Source organism: Polyodon spathula, chromosome 19 (genome assembly GCF_017654505.1).
Source record: "Polyodon spathula isolate WHYD16114869_AA chromosome 19, ASM1765450v1, whole genome shotgun sequence".
Taxonomy (NCBI): domain Eukaryota; kingdom Metazoa; phylum Chordata; class Actinopteri; order Acipenseriformes; family Polyodontidae; genus Polyodon; species Polyodon spathula.
The window spans coordinates 1,849,501-1,869,994 of record NC_054552.1 but is presented as its reverse complement, the minus strand read 5'-3'; the positions used below and the strand labels follow the sequence as shown (position 1 = coordinate 1,869,994).

Below are 20,494 nucleotides of genomic sequence, written 5' to 3'. Positions count from 1 at the left end.
TGGCCCTTGAATGAAAGTTTTGCATACCCAACAAAGGACAGCTCTGAAAATGACCACGAGAGCCGTGGGCTTCTTTGTATATACCGGCACATGCTTTAACAAGGTACCAGGTGCAGTATGCTTGGTTTGTTTGTGAGCGCTTTTAATATCTTACCTAAAGACGACACGAAAACTCTGGAAAGAATGGGTAAAAGCGTACCAAGGTAATGCAGTAGTGATGGTTCCTAGAGCAGAGTAACTCCTACTGTTTAAAATACATACTGCTTCTGAAACTGCAAATGCTGCATTGAGACGAGACTGAACTGATTCAGATGATCTGAACGACGGGCTGCTGACATTGTAAGTGGTATAGATTAGTACCCTATCGATGCTACCTAAATAATACGTTATCCATGACATTCAATTAAAAGCATTTCTTCACATGATGGTATACATTAAGTGAAACTCTTCAGAAAGATGTAGTACTGGTTAAAACTTTTTGGAAACTGCCTTGGTGCTAAAATTTGCAGGGGCTTTGATGGCCCACAGGGCCTCCCCTTTTTTCCCTCATAATTATGGTTCTTCATTTTCTTCACTGATTCTTTGGATGCACACAACATACTGTAATACAGCACTCACTTTTGATAGTAACATGGTGTCTGAGACACCATTAAGACCTGATTCATTTTGAGCGCTCTACAAAAACAAAACACAAAAAAAACAAAACTCTACTTATCATCTCATGGGGCAGAAAATGGCATCTCATTAAATAAAACCCTAGCAGCGTGTTTCACAATCCCCAAGTAGCTCTAGTCTTGGACTGCCTTACCTGAAATAACATGAGTCAGTCCAAGGTTAGTGATAATGAAACCAGCCACAGAAGATGTTCTTTAGAAACTGAATTTCAGGGAAGAAATAAAGCCCTTCCACATATATCAGTTAACCAACTGGACAGCAAACTGTATCCAACGGTGAATGCACGACTTTGACGTGATGAGCGTGGAGACGGCGGTGGTGTTGGTCTGGTGTGACTCTTGCTGCTCGTGTTCACTCAGGTGATCTCTGACACAGACGGCCGTGTGCATGTGGAGACCCTGAAGGATCATTGCATCTTCACTATAGAGGGGGCAGAGAGAGGGGACGAGGGGGTCTACACCGTGTTGGTGAAGAACCCTGCTGGAGAGGATACCGCCGACATTACTGTCAAAGTCGTGGGTGAGTATCTGATGCTCATCTGCTGGCCTGCAGATAGTACCTAAAAAGAAGCCTTACACGCACACCGCATCACAAACAGATCCAAATATTTTATTCCTTTTCATTTTAAATTAAATTGATTATTTAGCAATTAGAATAAATGACCTACTTTGATTTTTTTTTCTTTCAATAAAAGTTGATTTGTGCTTCAGAAATCCGTTTTCTTTTTTTCCATTAGTAGAACAAATGCTAGAAAGCAAGACTTTAAAAAAAAAAAAAAATTTGACTGATCTGTACTTATGCATACCAGTTGTCTGGCCCAGAAAAAGAAAAAGAAAAACACAGGCAGAAAAGGAGAAAACTAAAGTATACACGTTTATATAACCTTTACAGTCCCTCAAATAACCAGTTGGTAACATTTATAACAGTCATGGTTTAAAATTTGCAGTACTAACCTGTTCTCTGCATTAGCCATCCTATGATCTTATGCAATCTAACCTAGAGAATCAATTTGCACTAGTGACATGTTCTTCCATAAGTAATGAACTGAAAATTGAACTAAATTGCATTGGTATGACAAGGGCCATCAGCATATTCCGTCCGTCCATGTTCAAATCTCTCCAATGCCTTGGCCAGCACTGATTCTCTCCAGTGTTGTTTTTATAAGGGTCTCTAACCCTTGCAAATGACGTGCAGCTGACATTCCCAAGTCTAGCAAATGACGTGCAGATGACATTCCCAAGTCTAGCAAATGACGTGCAGATGATACAACCAAGCCTGTTGTGTGCTCAATCACGTTTGAAATGACCCCCCTGTACCTTTGATCCTATAACGTGACCCATGCACGCTCTCGTTTTAAAAGCTGGTCACGCTGCACATTTATGGAGGGAATATTATGCAAACACCTGCTGTCTGCTAAATGTCAGGGTATTGTTTTAGTGAGGAGGAGTATTTCAACTCTCCTGACAAGTGGAAGCAATGGGTGGCTATTGAAGGGAGGGTTATACATCCCAATTAAGGACACACATGCCGTGGAGTTCTGGAGTTTAAATACCATCATTGAGGTCAGTACGCCCAGCCATGCTGTTCTCTCTAATTATAATTTTAGGTTCTAATAAATCTTAAAAATGGTACAGGGCTTAGCACATATAAAAATCGTTACCCCAATCAACCAGATTTTGATGAGTTCTTCACAATTAAAACCTGACCACTGTTGGAGTGTCTTATGTCCCTGTACTGCAGCTCTGCTATTATTTTGAGGGATGTCCGAATTCTAACCGTAATATTCAGAAATGTGCTGACGGAAGGGAGCTTTCTCAATATGAGCAACCATTAACTTTGCAAAAATCGTTACCCCAATCAACCAGTACTGACTTGCTAGTGTTTTTCTAATTATATATATAAAACAACAACTAATAAAACAAGTACATATATATATATATATATATATATATATATATATATATATATATATATATATAGTGTACTTGTTTTATTAGTTACATCCCAGTAGGTTCTAATGAGTTTACAACCAACCGGTGTGAAGTTAAAACCTCATACAGTAATTCCCATTGTGGTGTTATTCTGTATACCACATGGCTGTCCACTCCATTGTATCTGCGGTGCATTGACTTGTCTTGTTTGTGTGTGTTTTTATCCAGATGTCCCCGACCCCCCCCAGGCCCCTAAGATTGTCAGTCTGGGTGATGACTGGTGCAATGTCCAGTGGGAACCACCCGCGTTCAACGGAGGCCAACCAGTTCTGGGTAACGACATGGAAATTCAACAGCAAAGCTACCAATTTTCAGAGCATTGTTTCTTAACCTGCAATACTGCAGTTGTAGTGCAGAGTGCCGTAATTCAAACACAGTCAACCTCCGTTAGGGGATAAAACTATATGAAACTGAACACTAACACAGGCGTAAGTCGGCTTTACGTACAGTATTCAAATATTTACAAGAAGTCATTACGCATTGTACAGCAATACAAAAATGACAGAGTCCAATATTGAACTGTTGTTTATTGGTGACACACTGAAGTCAGCTTGTCAGATGGAGTTGTATAGGGTAAGGCTACGGCTGCTGGATCACAATTTTATAGGGATGTGAGAGATGCTCTTGACTGACCGACTGAATATTCCCTTTCAGGATACGTGCTGGAGAGAAAGAAGAAGAAGAGCTACAGATGGATGAGGCTCAACTTTGACCCACACAAGGGTCTGACCTATGAGGCGAAAAGGATGATAGAGGGCATGGCTTATGAGATGAGGGTCTACGCTGTGAATGCCATCGGCATGTCCCGGCCTAGTGCCCCTTCACAGCCCTTTGTGCCGATTGGTAAGCATGTTAATCCCCTTTGCTGCCTCGTCAAAGAGCTCCTATTGGAAGAGGGCGTAAGTGGTTCTTTCATCTGCTGGAACAAAAACCCCAAATAAGCATTTCAAAACATTAGGAGCTTGCAAAGGCAAATGGCACATGTTCTGACAAAAGAAAAGAATGATTTTAACCGTGCAATGCTCTCAAAAAAACAAGCGGCACACTTAGTCGCAGTTAAGAGCCCTTCATGTATTATTTGGAGTTTTTCAAAAAAGAAAGAATTTGGTAACATTACCAAGTAATTGTCTCCTTTAGGAAACGCGGTGCAAATTGTGAAGTGAAAATGAGCTGGCACAAAGATATCTGTATCTGGAAATCATGTGAGCCTGCAAGCTTATTTCAAATCTTCACGTGGGGGTGGGGGGGATTAGGGTGAAGAGTCTTCTTAACCAGATGGGACATCACTTATAGACGTCGCCCAAAGCTGGTCCACAGGACAGTGCTCTGACGAACCTCTGTCAGTAACACACTTGGGTTTCTCCCGAATGTGATTTATCCCTGTGACACTTTGACTGGAAGTTTAAATGTCATCAAAATATATAAGAGTTGAGGTTCAAACCGTGTCTATCCTTCACTAAACTAACACTTGAGCCGTTCTTAACCCTTTCAGGACCAAGTGTTTTTCAGTGGGATGCTGTATTTTTTGGCTGTATTTGACTCTCTTCCTATAAAAATTCACTAAAAATCAATTTTTTTTTTCAACACAATATTTCTTTTTTTATGTTGTGTTTTTTTTTTTATATATATTTTGCTTAGAGATACATGCATAAAAAAGAGGGACCTTACAAAAACTCGATAAGTTTTGTTGAAAAATATTGATATTTGGGCAAATGGACACTAACTACTCTCGATTATTTTCTCAAAATAAATATTTATAAATAAAATAACAGTTATGCATTCCATAATTATGGGTAATAAGGAAAAAAAAACCTTCCTGATAAATTTAGTTTCGTGAAATATTATCTGCTTATATCCACTCGTTTCTTCATATTTATAAATGATGTAAAAACGTTGTATAAATATATATATATATATATATATATATATATATATATATTAAAACACATGAGGCAGAATAAATGTTCTAATATAACTCTAAATCAAATAGATCAGGTAATAAAGACGAAGTATGTTCTAGAATCCCACTTCAGTATGATTGTGTTAATACAATCGCGGTCCTTATGGGTTACGTTGCAATGCGTGTTTTCACTGGCATTCTCATGTGTATTATTTTCTGTTGTGAACGTTAAAACAAACATGAAACGGATATAATAATCAGATTATGCAATAAATAAATCAACATATTTACAGTAAACTACTACACGACATGTGTAAGGTTTCAGTTATAATATAGATATGACTGTAAAATCTGGCAAAATATGCATGCGTGTTTTTTAATATTTTTCTTGGTGGTATTCCTGATGATGAACTATCTGGCTGTTGCTATGTATAGAGGCAAGGCTGTTCTGGGGTTTGAAGTGGAAGCTGTGAGGCACATAGCTGGGTGCTTTACCCTGCTCAGTTTTCACCTGCTATCTTAAAACCCATTGGGTGCAAATATTGAAATATCTGAACCAGCTCCTGTCTGATCCAGTAGTCCGGAGTGTCACAAAGACAGCTGATTAGGAAAGTATCCCTAGCATTTCTCTCTATAAATAATCACATATGAACAGGCGGGGAGGCTTTGCTTGGTCCAGCTGGAGGTTAGTGACTGTCAGTCTTTGGGACACGAGTCGTGCTGGTGCAGCCTCACTGCGTAACCAGATTGCGATATTCAAGAAATAATTTCATAACAACGATGACGAAACCCAAGCTTCCGAAAACTGCCGAAAAGAAACCCGTGCAGGCAGAAGAACCAGCGGCGGCTGTCCCGGACGAACCCTTAAAGGAGAAGGAATCAGAACCAGCTGCTGCACAGCCGGAGGAGGCTGCAGGATCTGAAAAAACCCCTGCTCAGGGAGAGGCCTTCACTGCAGAGGAACCTCTGACAGAACCACAGAAAACAGCAGAGGAGCCGCAGCCAGAACCGGAACCGGAACCGGAACCGGAACCGGAACCAGAACCCATAGGCAGTAGGATTTCCTTTTATGCACTCCTTTGATCTTGAGATGCTGCTCTGTGTAAAGGGGAATAACTTGTGCATGAACTATCCCAAATAACAAATAGAAGAGTACAGTATACTCATATTATTTACTAAATGGGATTCTTTAAAAGCTTTTTGGACGGATTTGTTTAGATTTTGTGTACAGATTTTGTTTTTTATTTCAACTTTGCGCTACAGCAAACTCTTATTAAATCTGATCCCTGCTGCAGTAACCTGTGTGTATTACATTATGAAGAGTTATGCATTATGCGCTGGATGTTTAAGTTGCTTTATTTGCAGATTTAGATTGTATGGCATCTTTAGCTTAATCTACATGTTGGTATAGAATACCTATGCTTTAGCCTAGAACAGCTAGCTGTCTAAAGATAGACATCACATACATTGCCACCATTGCTCAAATTCACAGAAGCTCATAAGATTGAGCACCACCATATAATATTTAAAGTATACCCCAGCCCACATGTACTTTAAAAGTTGCTGGAAATATTAGGCTTATGAAATCTGGAACGTATTTTTTTAATATTATTTATTTATTTTTAATAATATATAATAGGCTGGTTTTCTGTATTTTGAATCATGTCTGTGCATTGTTATGAATACTTCAGTGTTCAGAATAAATATTTACACTTGTGAATGCTGCCTATGCAGAATAATCTGCTCTTGCTTGTCTTCCCACAATTCCACAACGTTTGTCTAGGCTAGTACTTTAAATACTGTACTTGTAATGAAAATACAGAATCAGAATGGGAAATTAAATTGACAGATTATTCTGAATACCGTATGTGCAAGCATAATGCCAAGCCCTCAACAATGATGTCAAATCCACACATGGTATATTATATTAGCCTAGGACAGCGTGCAAGGCAGGCTTGCTTTATCTTTAGCTGTTGTGCAGTACAGGTGGAGGGCTCTCTCATGACAACATGGACTGTGGTTTATGCAGACGTGTGAAATATACCTGGGTGGTTCTCCTTTGGTAAGTCAAAAGCAAACCAAAAGAAATATCACAACCAAATCTCGACTTCTTCCCTAATGGTCGTACCCCTTTCAGGACCTAAGGCCACAGATGATACCTACATACAGATTATTTGTAACCTGTCTCGTCTCTGTAGAAACAGACTCCTGCCACCATAAGGAATAAGTAAGGAGTTGAGGCACCCAGGGCTCCCCCTGCTGGGCAGCAGTTTATTACTGCAGTCTACCAAACAAGAGAAAATCAAGTAGTTGCTGGAGAGGACTTCGCTTACCAGCTAAAAATAGATTTTGATCTGCAGGAAAAATAGGACAGGGGCCTTGAGTCACTTCTGAACTCCTCACTATACTTACCTCCTAACTATTTGACGCAATGAGAGATGTTTTAAAATAGTGCAGGGCTGTATGTAAAAACCCTCCAGCCCTGAAGAAGCCTCTCTCCTGGTTATGTAAGGTGGAGTACAAACGAACTAAACTGCTTTTGTGCATTATGGTTAGGGTAGGGTGAGAGTTCAGCTGGTTAAGTTTAGGTTTATGGCGTTTAATTTGTCTTGCACTTATCTACTGCTTTTTATCAAGCAATGCTCATTTAAAATCCACTGTTTCAGCAAGACAGTTTAATACAAGCCTCTGCATTCTGGTGGCACTATCCTCTTTTTCCAGGTGAAATAAAGTGTGTTTCTCCTCTCTGTTCATCTGTGTTTCTCCTTCGCTCCTTAGCTCCCACCAGCGAGCCCCATTGCCTGACTGTTGATGACATTACTGATACCTCCATCTCCCTGAAATGGAGAACTCCGGAGAGAGTAGGGGCAGCAGGGCTGGACGGCTACACTGTGGAGTACTGCAAGGAGGGCAGTAAGTGTTCCAGCTGAGAACAAACACAATGTAAAGGGTTAGTGGAAAGCCTGGGTCTGAAACCTCAGCACAATAGTGTTCAGCGTGAACACTGAGTGAGGTGTGCACACAGGACTGTGAGGAAAGCTTCACAGTGGAGCTGGCCCCATTCCTGCTTTCCCTGGATTGTCTTGGCTTTGAGGAAGGTGTCCTGGGATTTTAATTGCCTAAAAGATCGTGGTTTTTAATCTTTTCCCGTTTTTTATTTTATGCTTCTATTCCTGTGGACGAGACAGCAGGAGCACAATGCCAGTCCTGTAAATTGAGCACATGTTAAATAAATTCATGTAATATTACTGCACAATATTAACTGGTTGTTAATACTATAATAGCAATCTCATCACTGCTACTTATTGGATGACTCTAGAAATTCTAGAGAGTTTACACTTCTAACAACTGCCCTTCTGTTCCAATGTTCTGGTTTTGTTTACCTCAGAGGTGGCCACGCTACTTGCCAGAAATTTAAAAAAAAATCCAATATTGTTTCAAATCCAGGTTAGATCATTGAAATACACCCAATGTCATTTTTTGAGCTAAAGAGAAATACAAAGTAAAGAAAAAAACAAACAAACAGCCATTCGAAATATTTACATTTTTCCAAACCACTAAAATGAATAAAAAGGAAGGAAATTCCAAATTGTATTAAATAGAAATTCTATTTGGCAGAGCAACTACGCTTCTGGCCCAGTTATTTATAATAATAAACTAGATTTATTGTTTTATGATCAATATAACATTGCTGCAATGTAATTGGATTATTCTATTTCAATCGCACTTGATCCAAGTCCAAGTTTGTTAGCTTATAAACCATCTGAAATGTCACCGCTTATCTGCTATTACACCAGTGTCATCTTTATTTTACGACTTGGGTATAAAATGTAATCCTGTATTGCAATTTACACTCAGAGCCATGTTTAGATGTTTTAATGTGTTTATTTTTATTTATGTTGTTAAGATTTATTGTACTATTCTAAACCAGGCTAGATATATAGAGCCATGGCTATTCTGTACTGTATATAACAAGACTATATCAAGAATAATAAATAAGTTAATTAAGTTGAGAAGACCTTGAAAAAGACTTCTAGCTGAAACATTTGTCTTTGTTTTTCTTTCAGTATTTTTTCCATGCCAGAATAGCTCCAGTCCCAAGGAGTTTAAATAAGGCAGAGCAAAGACATTTTTTAAAGGAAAAAGCAGTTTTTTTGAGGGTTACAATTCATTGCTTTATAGTTATGGGTGAATCAAAGGTATAAAAATGTATGTAAAACCGTACCGCTCTTACCGGGTGCTCCTCTTGCGTGAGTTTTTAACACATGGATGTATTTGGTGGCTCATCTTTGTGTTTCTCTTCCCTGCCTGCCTCCCTAGCGGATGAGTGGGTGCCTGCCTTCGAGGGCCTGACTGAGCGCACCTCCGTCAACATCAAAAACCTCCCGACGGGGGAGAAGATGCAGTTCCGCGTACGAGCCATCAACGTGGCTGGAGCGAGTGCCCCGGCGACCCTGGCCCAGCCCGTGACAATCCGCGAGATCATGCGTATGTACCGAGCTTTACACAAGTGCAGTGAAAGCAGAGCTGATGCATAAGTAAGGGTTGTAAAGACATTAAGGTATGGTAAAGCATATTTAAAAACATGGCAAACCATGTTAAAAGCACAGATTACAGTGGGGAAGTTTAATCACTTTTGCGTAGTGTACAGGGAGTATGAAGTATTTACTTGACGGTCATCGCAATGAGAATCCATTTGAACGTCTTTTGTTTTGAGTCATTTACAGCCATGTGAAGCGAATCCCATTCCTCTTTAGAACGTTTCCTCCTACAAAACTGATTTGGTTTTACTTAGCACACCCAATAGCTTTTTTTCTTTTTTTTAAAGAGATGATCAAAATGAATTTGGACTTTTAATACAAAGTACTATTGAGGGTAATGGTGCTACACTAGACATCTCTTCTAGTTAAGATTAGTCTTACTAATGTCATGCAATAAATCATTTATAAAGTCATTACACTTTGAAAGCTGATCATCTCAGTCAAGAACAGGACATACAAGATTGACAGACTCAAACTGGTGCCTTTGCTATTGCTCTGTGAACTAAGCGTTGAAGATTGACAGGAGGGAAGCAGGTGTTGATAGATGATAGGACAAGAAGACCCTGTCTGGAACAAGCATAATTCAAGCAACTTTGCTTTTGCTGAGGAGACACATAGGAACCAAGTCAGAAAGAAAAAAAGAAAAAGCTGGGCTGAGAAGATACAAAAACATATATCACCTACACTAAGGGAATACAATTGTCATTGGGAGCTGAACAGGCATTGACAGCCAAAATGCTCATTCCTGCAACAGAAAATTGTGAGGAAGCATATTTCTGTTGTGCACTGAAGCCTGTGCAACGTTAATATCCTTCCCATCTCGTTGCCCCCTCAGTCATCATTGAGGAGTCTTTTCAGAAGCTGGAATAGTTAGCAAACAAATCTAAACAGGCTCATACAGAACACACATAATAGGTAATATATTTAATAGGAGAAAAAATATAAAAATAAAGTTTTAAATGTTGCCATTAATAGCAGCATCACCTGCCGCTTGTTATTCCTCATTCAACCTGAAAAGCAATCCAAGCATGTGTTCTTTTGCAGTTTATTATTTTGTATTTGGCACAAATACTCCATTAGGATCAGTGAACTACATGTCCAAAATCAACGGGAGACTAAGAAATCTGCCGCTCTGCACATTCTCAGTTTGTCAAGTCACTTTTCCCACCTGTTGCTCTGTGGCTGATTCCACAGGGCTCAACGGAACACCGAGGAGATCGGAATGGGGGAAATGGATACTCAGCTAATTAGTAAAAATCCAGCGACTTACCAGAGCCTGGGCAAGCGTGGACGGATGACAAACAGAAGCTTCCCACTTTTCATGCTGTTGCCATGAATGTGTTTATTCAAGCTCAGAGTGGCTGTCCAGTCCTAATTAAATGCGTCAGCTTGTAATTGAAAACCCTTTTAGTGGGGGGATCCCACTCCAGGTCCACAGGGAATATCACATGCTTGCCCTAATAAAAAGGTTCATCATTTTAGTTTTTATTGCTGAACTATCAGAGCTATATAGATATTAAGCTCATATGCCATACCTATTTTAGTTGTATTTTTAATACAAAAACTTATCGTCAAAATGTAATAAACTTTCTTTTTTTTTTTAATGCTCTTAAATCTGTTGTTTTGGCCTATTCAGATAAAGGACATATATAGCTCAGATTTAATTATACCTCGAATTCATAATCCCATGAAAACTATTTTACATAATGTAATTTGATACCTGGGATGTGCACAAATCCAAAATTACAAAACATACCGAAAGAGTGTCTTTTGAGGATTTGACCAAAATCCTGAATGTCGAGGGCTTATCAGTGCTGAAAGAAGAACACCTGACCTGAATATTGCAGGGCCATCTGGGTTTGAAGCATCAGCCATCACTAAGACTACACTGTCTATATGTTTATACATTGTCTTTGATGTTTATACATTGCAGAGTTGTCTGTGAAGCACCAAGAACCCTTGTCAGTTCAGCAAAGGTGGCATCACTTATAGTTGTAGTCTGTAGTTCTCTGCTTTGTTGTTCAAACTGTGATTTGTGCCTTTGTTTCTTAGAGCGCCCCAAAATCTGGATTCCTCGAAACCTCCGCCAGACTGTGGTTAAAAAAGTAGGAGAGACAATTAACATTGTCCTTCCTTTCCAGGTAAGCAGTCATTCAGTCACGTATGTTATAAAAATCATTATTTTAGATTGTTCAGGATACTTGACTTATTTTTCGCAGTATTATAATTTATGCTGATGGATGTTCTTGTGGAGACACTGCACTCACACACCTCAACATACCACAGCTCCATAACAGCGTAAGATCCACTGAAAGACGTGTAAATGAAGAATACTAATCCTAGCAGCATATTGTCAGTAGAAGAAAACTGTCAACACACTGGCAATAGAAATGTCCACCTGCTATCAATGTCCACCACATCAGCTAATGGTAATCCACTTGTGTTTACTACACAAGACTGAAAATGTGTCCCAAAGCCTAGTATACAACCCAACCCACTGGCAACGTAGTGATTTAAGAGGTGGGATATGTCTAATCGCTTCGTTTTAAATGTCTTTGAAGTGTCTCCTTCCTTTTTAGCTTTTACCTTCAACATACAAAATCTAGTGTTGTACTGTATTATATGTTGCCCTGTACATGGAATCTGCTGACATGAGTTAGTATTGTGTGTGCTTTATATATGGTTTTGTGCTTTCTGACAGCTATATATAAAGGGGACCTCACACCCTGAAATGAGATCCTTGTAACACATGTAGGGCTGTATTTATTACCGGCACTAGCATCTCTCTTGACGCCTAATGAAATCTCATCTAGAGCTGCTGAAGGACTGGTATTCATAACAGCCATTAGAAACGACAGATTTACTGCAAAACTGCCATTAAACGGGACAGACCTCTCAAAACATTAGCTTAACATCTCACCAGCAAACGCATGTGCTTTTATATTACTGCCTGGTCCAAGGAAAAGGCTCTAAATGAGCACTGGAGGCTTTCTGCAATCAAAACTAGATTCATGACATTGAAGACCTTTGGGAATGCATCTGCATAAAACAATGCGATATGAGCTATTGCATTTCGTTTACTAGTAAGTTAATGAGTTAGTTTTGATACTGTCCAGGCCTCACCTGCAAATAAAGACTGTATGTCCATGTTTATCAATGGTGGGTGTTGTCAGAAAACAGAGGTATCCAATATACACATAGACATTTTGTATATTATATCTTCAATGTAGATCACTGTTACAAGGGGAATGGCTGATGTTGAAACTCTAGACCTGCATGACAACATTTTTATTAATGTGTTTTAAAGCCCAAACAAAAGGGCAGACATGTGATTTACTGTTTAACTCTAATATTAGTTCCTGGTCAGTCAGTTGCTAAAGATAAATCACCAAAGACATACTATAGAGGACATGTATTTGCTTTAAGGACATTTCAAATGCTCTACCAACTTGGCAGCTATTGGAGAAATCAGTCCTTGCCTCACCATGAGCCCCATTCTTTAGCAGCAATAAAAAAGACAGCACTATGGGTGATAATGCACCATCTGTGAGCGTCAGGACCTTAATTTACCACAGCTATTTGAATTGCTAAACTGAGATCTTGCCATGTGCTTCAAAGTGTTTTCAAAGGAATTGTAATCATTTTATGTGGCCTTTCATATATTCATATATGTATATGTATATATATATATATATATATATATATATATATATATATATATATATATATATATATATACTAATATATATATATTATATATAACGTAAACTATGTATATCAGTGAGAGAGTCAGTTGAAATGTCGGTTGGACTTTATGACCCTCCAGCAAAAATGACACAAGCATTTGACATTGTGTAATATATTATTTAAAACACTGTCTGTAATGCCCTTTGTATCTGCAAGCTCTTTTATTAGTGATTTGTAAGAAACTCACAATTGGACTGCATAAGTTTTGTGTTGCGTGAAATGCAGTAACCCGCTGCCTGTTACAGATTAAATAAATGGGCATGACTTAATTAACCCCAATCATTAACCTACAATTTAAAGGCAAGGTTTGCAAAACAGGTTAACGATGATGCTGGTACTGATTTTATTTTATTGTTGAATCAACCCTCTCCCATTTCAGTTGTGACATTTCCAATTGTCTCAAAATTCAGGTCAAATTGTAATTCATTTATATTGAATACAAATATAAAAAAAAAAAAAAAAAAAAAAAAAAATCAACCTTGTTTGGACTGACGGAAACTGTCTTACTAGAGAACTGATGCTATACAGTGAGTGGAGATCTTCAAATGAACCTTTTAATTGAAAGGGACTGACACAATTAGAGAGATGTACTGTAGGAGCCTGACATGGTGGCAGGAGTGTTTGCTGTGGCTTAATTTTTTTTTTCCACACAGGGTAAGCCCAGGCCCAAAGTGACTTGGACAAAAGACGGAGAGGCTCTGGACCCCAAGCAAGTGGGCATCCGTAACAGCGACTTCGACACAATCCTCTTCATCCGCCGGTCGGAGCGCAAGGACTCCGGGAAGTACGATGTGGCCGTGCAGATCGAGAACATGGAGGACAAGGCCAGCCTGCAGATTCAGGTCGTTGGTGGGTGTTTTCTTATAACTCTGCACTGCATGCTGCTTTGTAGTGGACTCTACTGTATGTTGTAATAGGCTATTGCTGACACAGGTGGTTCTGGCTGTAGTGTCTGCTGCATGACACGAAAGTATTCAAGGGGTTCAGTTTAGTTCCATTCAGTGTCTGTTTATTCTCAGTGAGTTGAATGTGGTACTGCATGATAGGTTACAATATACAGGTATGCTTAGTGCTTTGAAACATTTAATTTTACTCTGTTGTAGACTGATGGCAAATATCTATCTATCTATCTCTGCAGAGTTAAAAAATGGTTCACAGCAATGACATATAAGCCATGTATATTTTGCTCAATGATGCTTGTAGAGACAAGGTTGGTCATACACTTAGAAAGTTTTGTTTATAAATGGGGGAAAAATATAAACAGTTGTTTCACAGACTCCAATTACTTTCTCTTGGTCTGCCTAAGGTAACATTTTGAATTCTCTTAGAGCTGCATTCTGCAAGATGGTTAAAAGCAATTAAAATGTTAAAATGTTAAAGCAATATAGAACAGGAAAAAAATGGTTAGCCATGCACATTTACTGTATAATGTTTTGTTTGTTTGTATGCTTGATTATTATTATTATAATTATTATTATTATTATTAAGTTATTTATTTATTTATTTATTTATTTTTCAGACAAGCCCGGGCCGCCACAGAACTTGAAGATCACAGAGGTGTGGGGCTTCAATGTGGCTTTGGAGTGGAAACCCCCGAAGGACAACGGCAACTGTGAGATTACAGGCTACACCATCCAGAAAGCAGACAAAAAGACAATGGCAAGTACACCTTCAACCCTACCCATCTGAAATTAGGATTTACAAACACCTCTGTCACCCCAGCAGTCCCCTGGAATGACGAGGCTCTTCGGCCTCGTCGTTCTAAAGAAAAATTGCTGATCATATTAATCTCTCTGTCTCAGGGTTTTAATAGAGGTATCACTCTGCACAGGCTCTGAATTTAGTTTTATCATGTTGTCGGTGAGGGACAGTATTCCATCTATAAAATGCAGAAGTAGTACGGCAACTGAACGTTTACGACCATATTTTTAAGCATGGGCAAGGTCAGATTTTCAGACATGTGTAAATCAGTTGTAATGGAGTAAAGGTAGCAAGAAGCCGTCTTTGTTGGCAGTTAAATCATTGAGGGTTGAGTAGTTTGCCTTTGCCTAACCAAGATATTTTACACAATGAAACGTGAACTCCCAGCGGAATTTTCCACCGGTAGAGATTGTTTCACCTCTGTACGCATTCAACTTGAACAATTTGTTTTGGATCACGCAGCTGACATTCTAGCAGAGCCCAGCTGCGCCGCACACACAGCGGAGAGCTCCAGGAACATCAGCAGACAACAGCATGCTAATCTTAGCTACCAGCCTTGGGCAGATTTATTATTTGTCTGGATACGTGATTATAATGTTAACCTTGAAGGTTAGCACTTTGGTGAACTTGCCCATGTTACCGAGTTTAAATTAAACTCAAATATTGGAATACTGGCTCGATTATTTTCTGCCCAGTGGAATGTCTGGCCCTTGGATTCAAGATGATTACAATTCAAAAAACCATTTGTCAATTTAAAACGGACGCTTTTGGCTTAGATATAACTGGGATTTGTCCTCCTGTGCGTGCATATACACATCTGAATAAGCAGTGTAAAAATGAATAGACAGGTTTGTCAATGTACTCCAAAGGGCACTTTGTGCTATTGAAATGTCAACGTTATAAAACCTAGTAAGAAAAACACACACCTTTAAGATTAAAATAATATAACATATTGTCAAAAAAGTCTGTCTATTTTAATGTAACTATTGACACAAAAATAGCAATGTAATTGTGGTGTTCAGTAGCATTTACAGGAAAGATGATGGGCACTACTTGTGGCAGTAAGAGAAGCCTTTTCCAGTGAAAGGATGAATGGGCCTGTATTGACGGAGTCTCCTCATGTCCTCCAGGAATGGTTCAATGTGTATGACCACTACCGCCGCACCAACTGCGTGGCATCAGACCTCATCATGGGAAACGAGTACATATTCCGGGTCTTCTCTGTGAACATGTGTGGCCTGAGCGAAGAGCCTTGCACCTCCAAAGACAGTGCCTACATCCAGAAAACAGGTGAGCTCCACAGCTTCTTCTCAACCAAACATGTACAAAAATACAGTTCAGCAAAGTGACAGATTTACACTACAGAGACCAGCATGCTGTCATGACCAGCCATGGAATCTGTTGCTAAGGGAACATTTACCAAGGTAAACAGGAAGTCACACTGAAGAACTCACTAGCTTTATTGTTGGTCTGCTTGACTTAGCTTCTTGTAGTTGTACCTGAGACCAGGTTTTTGATGCATCTTACATTTATGAATAGGTATGAGAGGTAGGGAGAAGAGTTTGGTACCCCAATGTATGTCAATATTTGTTTTTAATAGTTTTTAATTGTTCTATTTTTACAGACTGGTTGTGTGTGTGTGTGTGTGTGTGTGTGTGGCGCTTTGGGATCATTGTGCTGAAAGGCGCTATAGAAATCTGAATTGTTGTCATTATTAAAAACAGTAATCATTCAGTACCCTCGAATGTGATGTGAGTGTAAATGCACTGGGTTTTCCAGTTTGCTTGGCCTTCTCTTATTCGTTTTTAACAACAGCTCTGAATCTTTTGCAGGGATTGTGTACAAACCACCGACCTACAAAGAGCATGACTTTTCTGAAGCACCCAAGTTCACACATCCCCTGGTGAACCGCTCTGTAATAGCAGGCTACAACGCCACCCTGAGCTGTGCCTTGAGGGGATGGCCTAAGGTAAACTATATCTTTTCAGTGTGTGAAGATGAAGAGGGAATGGGGGGGTCTGTATTTAATCCCATCAGAACTAGGAAGGAGTTGACCTCAGGAGTCAGCTGACTTTAAGTGTATGGCTGACTTGATAGAAATTGCTGCTGGCTAATCTGACTTTTTTAAGTCAAACACCTTTTACTTTTTTTTTAATTTTTTTATTTTTTAAATCCACAGCCTAAAGTGGTCTGGTACAAGAACAAAATGGACATCTCGAATGAGCCAAAGTTCCGCATGTTCAGCAAGCAGGGTGTGCTGACCCTGGAGATCAGGAAACCCTGCCCCTTCGATGGGGGCACGTACACCTGCAAGGCTATCAACGACCTTGGGGAGGCTGAGGTGGAGTGCAAACTGGAGGTCAGAGGTAAGTAACCCTTACCGCAATGAGAAAACAGGAACATGGGAATGGGGCGAGGCCGGTCCCTCAAGCCTCGTACTCCTAAGGGGGGGGGCAGGGTCTAATTTAATAGAACAGAATCAAATTGTTTTATAATGCTCCTCGTGTCTTAGATGCATCTACTTGTCATATCTCTGAGTAGCGATCGGGAGATATGCAGAAAGAAACTGGCTTGTTGAAGCGATTGTCTAGTTGTGTCGCTAGGGTTCTTTTTCTGCTGCTACTACACTGTGGATTTTATAGTATGTATGTTAGAAGTCTAGTTGGCAACATGGATTGGGATAATAGTATAGTGTAGGAAAGGAAGTCATTTATCCTATTGCTTTAGACCAAGACTGTTTTGCTATTAAAAGGCCTACTCTTATGCAACTCATTAAAAAAACAACAACGAATAAGCCCCCCATTATCACAATATTCATTTCAGCATTTAAATATTTGAATTGCTTTGCTAAGCTTATATCTGTCATTTGCATTGTGGTGTATTCACCACACATGGCTCATGCTTTCACTGTCTGATTTCAACCTCCAGTCCATGTCAACCTGCTGTCTTTGTGTCTCGTTGTCTATAACATCCATCACAGTATATTTCTTTTGTTTTTCTAGTTCGTCTGTAATCATCTACTTCTCATTGAACATTACCCCGAGGTAAGCTCTTCCACATTGTGTAAATGAACAATACATTTGTACCCAGGTACGAGAAAGACAGAACTTGAATCATTTAGGAGCAAGATCGTCTAAGTGTTGACCTTTACCACTACCAATAAAATACGACAATGTCCCTAAGACCTTAGTGTGACCATATGAGTTCCTGTTCACTGGGGCAGTTTGAGTTCTTCAGGATTTTTAACTGACAAAGCAATGCATTCTGATATTTCTGGATATCCTACTTGAGGAAAAAATGACTGCATTGAACGCTGAATTCGGAATATACAGGACATTCTAAATTCAGAAACAAGTAAAAGCTGGCAGGGAGTGGCACCTGACACTGCAAATCAATGATCTCCAGCATTAGTTGAATGTTATCTCTCCTCAAGAGGGGCGATGACAGTACTAGACAGTTAATGACTCGATGTGCCCTGATTGTTCAGCCTCACTTCTCATTGTCTGGAGCCCACACCTGCCAGGTTTATACTGCCATGTAGAATGCTCAATGTAAATCACTGGTTTTGTAGCACTTCACAATTGAGTGTATAAAGTACATAACCATTTAACACATTGGTAGTAACTGTGTGGGTTTAGTGCTTACATGGTTAAATAGGGTATAGTTATATGGAAATAACCTGTGCTTATAGTATGTTATTACCATGTAATTACACAATGGCATTCCCTTGCAATTGCATGGTAGTTACCAAGTAAGAGCAGCAATCATTGGTATTGACCCAGTTATTACAATGTAATTGCATGGCTGAATTACATTGTAATTCAATGCCCTGTAACATAAAGTGCTAATTAATGTTTTATACAGTGGGATATATCAGCTGTAGCAGTATAATAGAGCAGAAACTTGTTTACTCAAGCTGCTTTAAGTTCATTCAAAAGCACAGCAGACCAGAGAATCAGTTACAGTTTATAATACAATCGTTTTTATGTAACAATTTATTTTATTATTGCATTTCAGCATATATGGCCAAGGAAACTTCGCAAGAGAAATGAAGTGTAATCTTTTGCAACACGAACTATTTAACAAACAGATTTGACTGCATTTCAGTCACTTGCCTTCCCATTATTTCTGTGCTTGCATTTGTGTTTGGAAAAACAGTGTGTGCCGCGCCAAAGAAGAAAAGTCAAAATGAGATTTTGGAGTTTGTGAAGTTGAAGATGGATTTCATGGTCAACGCATGCAATTGTATTCTGCGTGTATTGTGCAGAGGGGAGGGCCGTATGATCAGATTGTACAGCTGAGCAGCTAATGTCATTGTGCAAACTATCAGAGAGTTCATTGATTTAAAAAAGCAATAACTCGGGCTGTGTTGTACTGTTCTTGTTTTCTCACTCTCCGTTGGGCACCATGAAATGTTTTATTGTTTATCATTTGAAAATAAAATGTGTTAAATCCTGAGTGAATCTTTATTATTTCTTCATTTTTAAACAGTGATTTATTTGATGTAAACAGCTTGTTTAGTTGGTAACAGTTCATGTTTTTATTCACTCTGCAGAATAAGTGTGCATGCCTGTAATTATTCCATCAGCTATATCAATACCAGTAATACTTTTATATTCCTATTTAAATGTGTTTCTTTTATTTTTTGTATAAATGTGTTTTTTTGTTGTGAAATGTGTATCATAACTGAACCCAGGAATTTGAGCCTTGATTTGAATACCATTTCCATGTGAGAATGTGGATGGAATGGCGAAGACTGTGGGTCTTGATTGGTGGTTCAGTTAATTCATTATCCAGTTTGGTTTTAAATGCTGCAGGTGTGTTTATAAAAGGCTGCAATGCATATCTAGCATGTATATTTATATAGAGAGTCTGGGGCTTAGGAAGGAGTGCTTGTGGGTGGCTGTCAAAAAGCAGCCAAAATGTAGAACTGTTTATTATTTTTGCTTTAATTTTGTTTAATAAAAGTAGTCAATAGCATTGTTATTTCAACTGATGCCAGATTTCCTGCCTTTTTACAGGCAAAATATTGTTTTAAACAGAGATGTTACCAAAACATACACCTCTCCCCTTAACAACCCAATCAGGTAGCATCAATTGAGAAATTGCCGTGTAGGGCAAGCAAGAGACTCCCAACTGCCTACAAGAAGAGCCCAATCTATAGGGGTTTTCCTTGTTTGTTGGACACTCTGAGACCTAACATTCCTAATGACACATGTTGTAACCCCCCTGCTGAATGTAATAAGTTAGTATGTCCATAGCCTCTGCTATAACCTGTAATTTAGAATAATTCACAGTAAAAGAGACCCTGTCAGAAGCTGCACAGATGCACTGCCAACACGGTCTTAGGTTAAACTTACCTTTATAAAAGTTTACCATTCTTTTCCCCATGGTTATGCATTTACAATAGTTCATCCTTTTTCACCATAGCAGTCTATCCTTTACAATGCTTTCCTATGCTTTACAATGCTTTCGCTATGCTTTTTTTTTTTTTTTTTACACTTTGATATGCTTTTAGTCAGGCTTCTTTAAAGGCATGGGAGGAAGAAAGATAAGGAGGGCTCCGGACCAGAATTGTGCACCTCTGATGTTCGTTTTTCATTTGCTCCCAGATAGCTTTGTGTTCAGCATATTTGGAAAAGAACATTGGTTGAGAACATGGAAGAGAGAGTCAACCTCAAGGGGAATGGAGAAAAGCAAGTCTGTTCAAATGGCTTTTGGAAGAGGTTTAAGGTTAAGTATTTTAAAAGGGTTTGGCATCCCGTTCCCTGTATGCAGTACATGCCAGCAATGCCATCAGACGGGCACAGCTACAGCAGGTAGTGACCGACAGCAGGATGCTGCAGCAGTGTCAGGGTGTGACATAGTTACGACATGGTGCCTACATCCCTACTACACCCCAGTGACCCCACCCTGGTCATTGAGTTTCACCTGGGTCT

At 39.2% G+C, this 20,494-nt stretch overlaps 1 protein-coding gene across 15 annotated transcripts in view; it reads left to right on the top strand.

Moving 5' to 3' along the window:
• Window positions 1-19,013, top strand: part of LOC121294572 (myosin-binding protein C, cardiac-type-like) — a 40,914-nt gene extending 21,901 nt beyond the window's left edge. For all 15 annotated transcript variants that reach the window (XM_041218380.1, XM_041218378.1, XM_041218372.1 and 12 more), the window contains 13 exons: window positions 1,035-1,194; window positions 2,835-2,939; window positions 3,321-3,509; window positions 7,345-7,479; window positions 8,887-9,054; window positions 11,160-11,248; window positions 13,508-13,703; window positions 14,374-14,513; window positions 15,686-15,845; window positions 16,388-16,524; window positions 16,735-16,921; window positions 17,558-17,599; window positions 18,573-19,013. In XM_041218380.1, coding sequence (XP_041074314.1) covers window positions 1,035-1,194; window positions 2,835-2,939; window positions 3,321-3,509; window positions 7,345-7,479; window positions 8,887-9,054; window positions 11,160-11,248; window positions 13,508-13,703; window positions 14,374-14,513; window positions 15,686-15,845; window positions 16,388-16,524; window positions 16,735-16,921; window positions 17,558-17,568 — 1,677 coding nt within the window. In that variant the 3' untranslated portion in view covers window positions 17,569-17,599; window positions 18,573-19,013. The remainder of the gene's footprint in view (window positions 1-1,034; window positions 1,195-2,834; window positions 2,940-3,320; window positions 3,510-7,344; window positions 7,480-8,886; window positions 9,055-11,159; window positions 11,249-13,507; window positions 13,704-14,373; window positions 14,514-15,685; window positions 15,846-16,387; window positions 16,525-16,734; window positions 16,922-17,557; window positions 17,600-18,572) is intronic.
• Window positions 19,014-20,494: the final 1,481 nt, after the last annotated feature.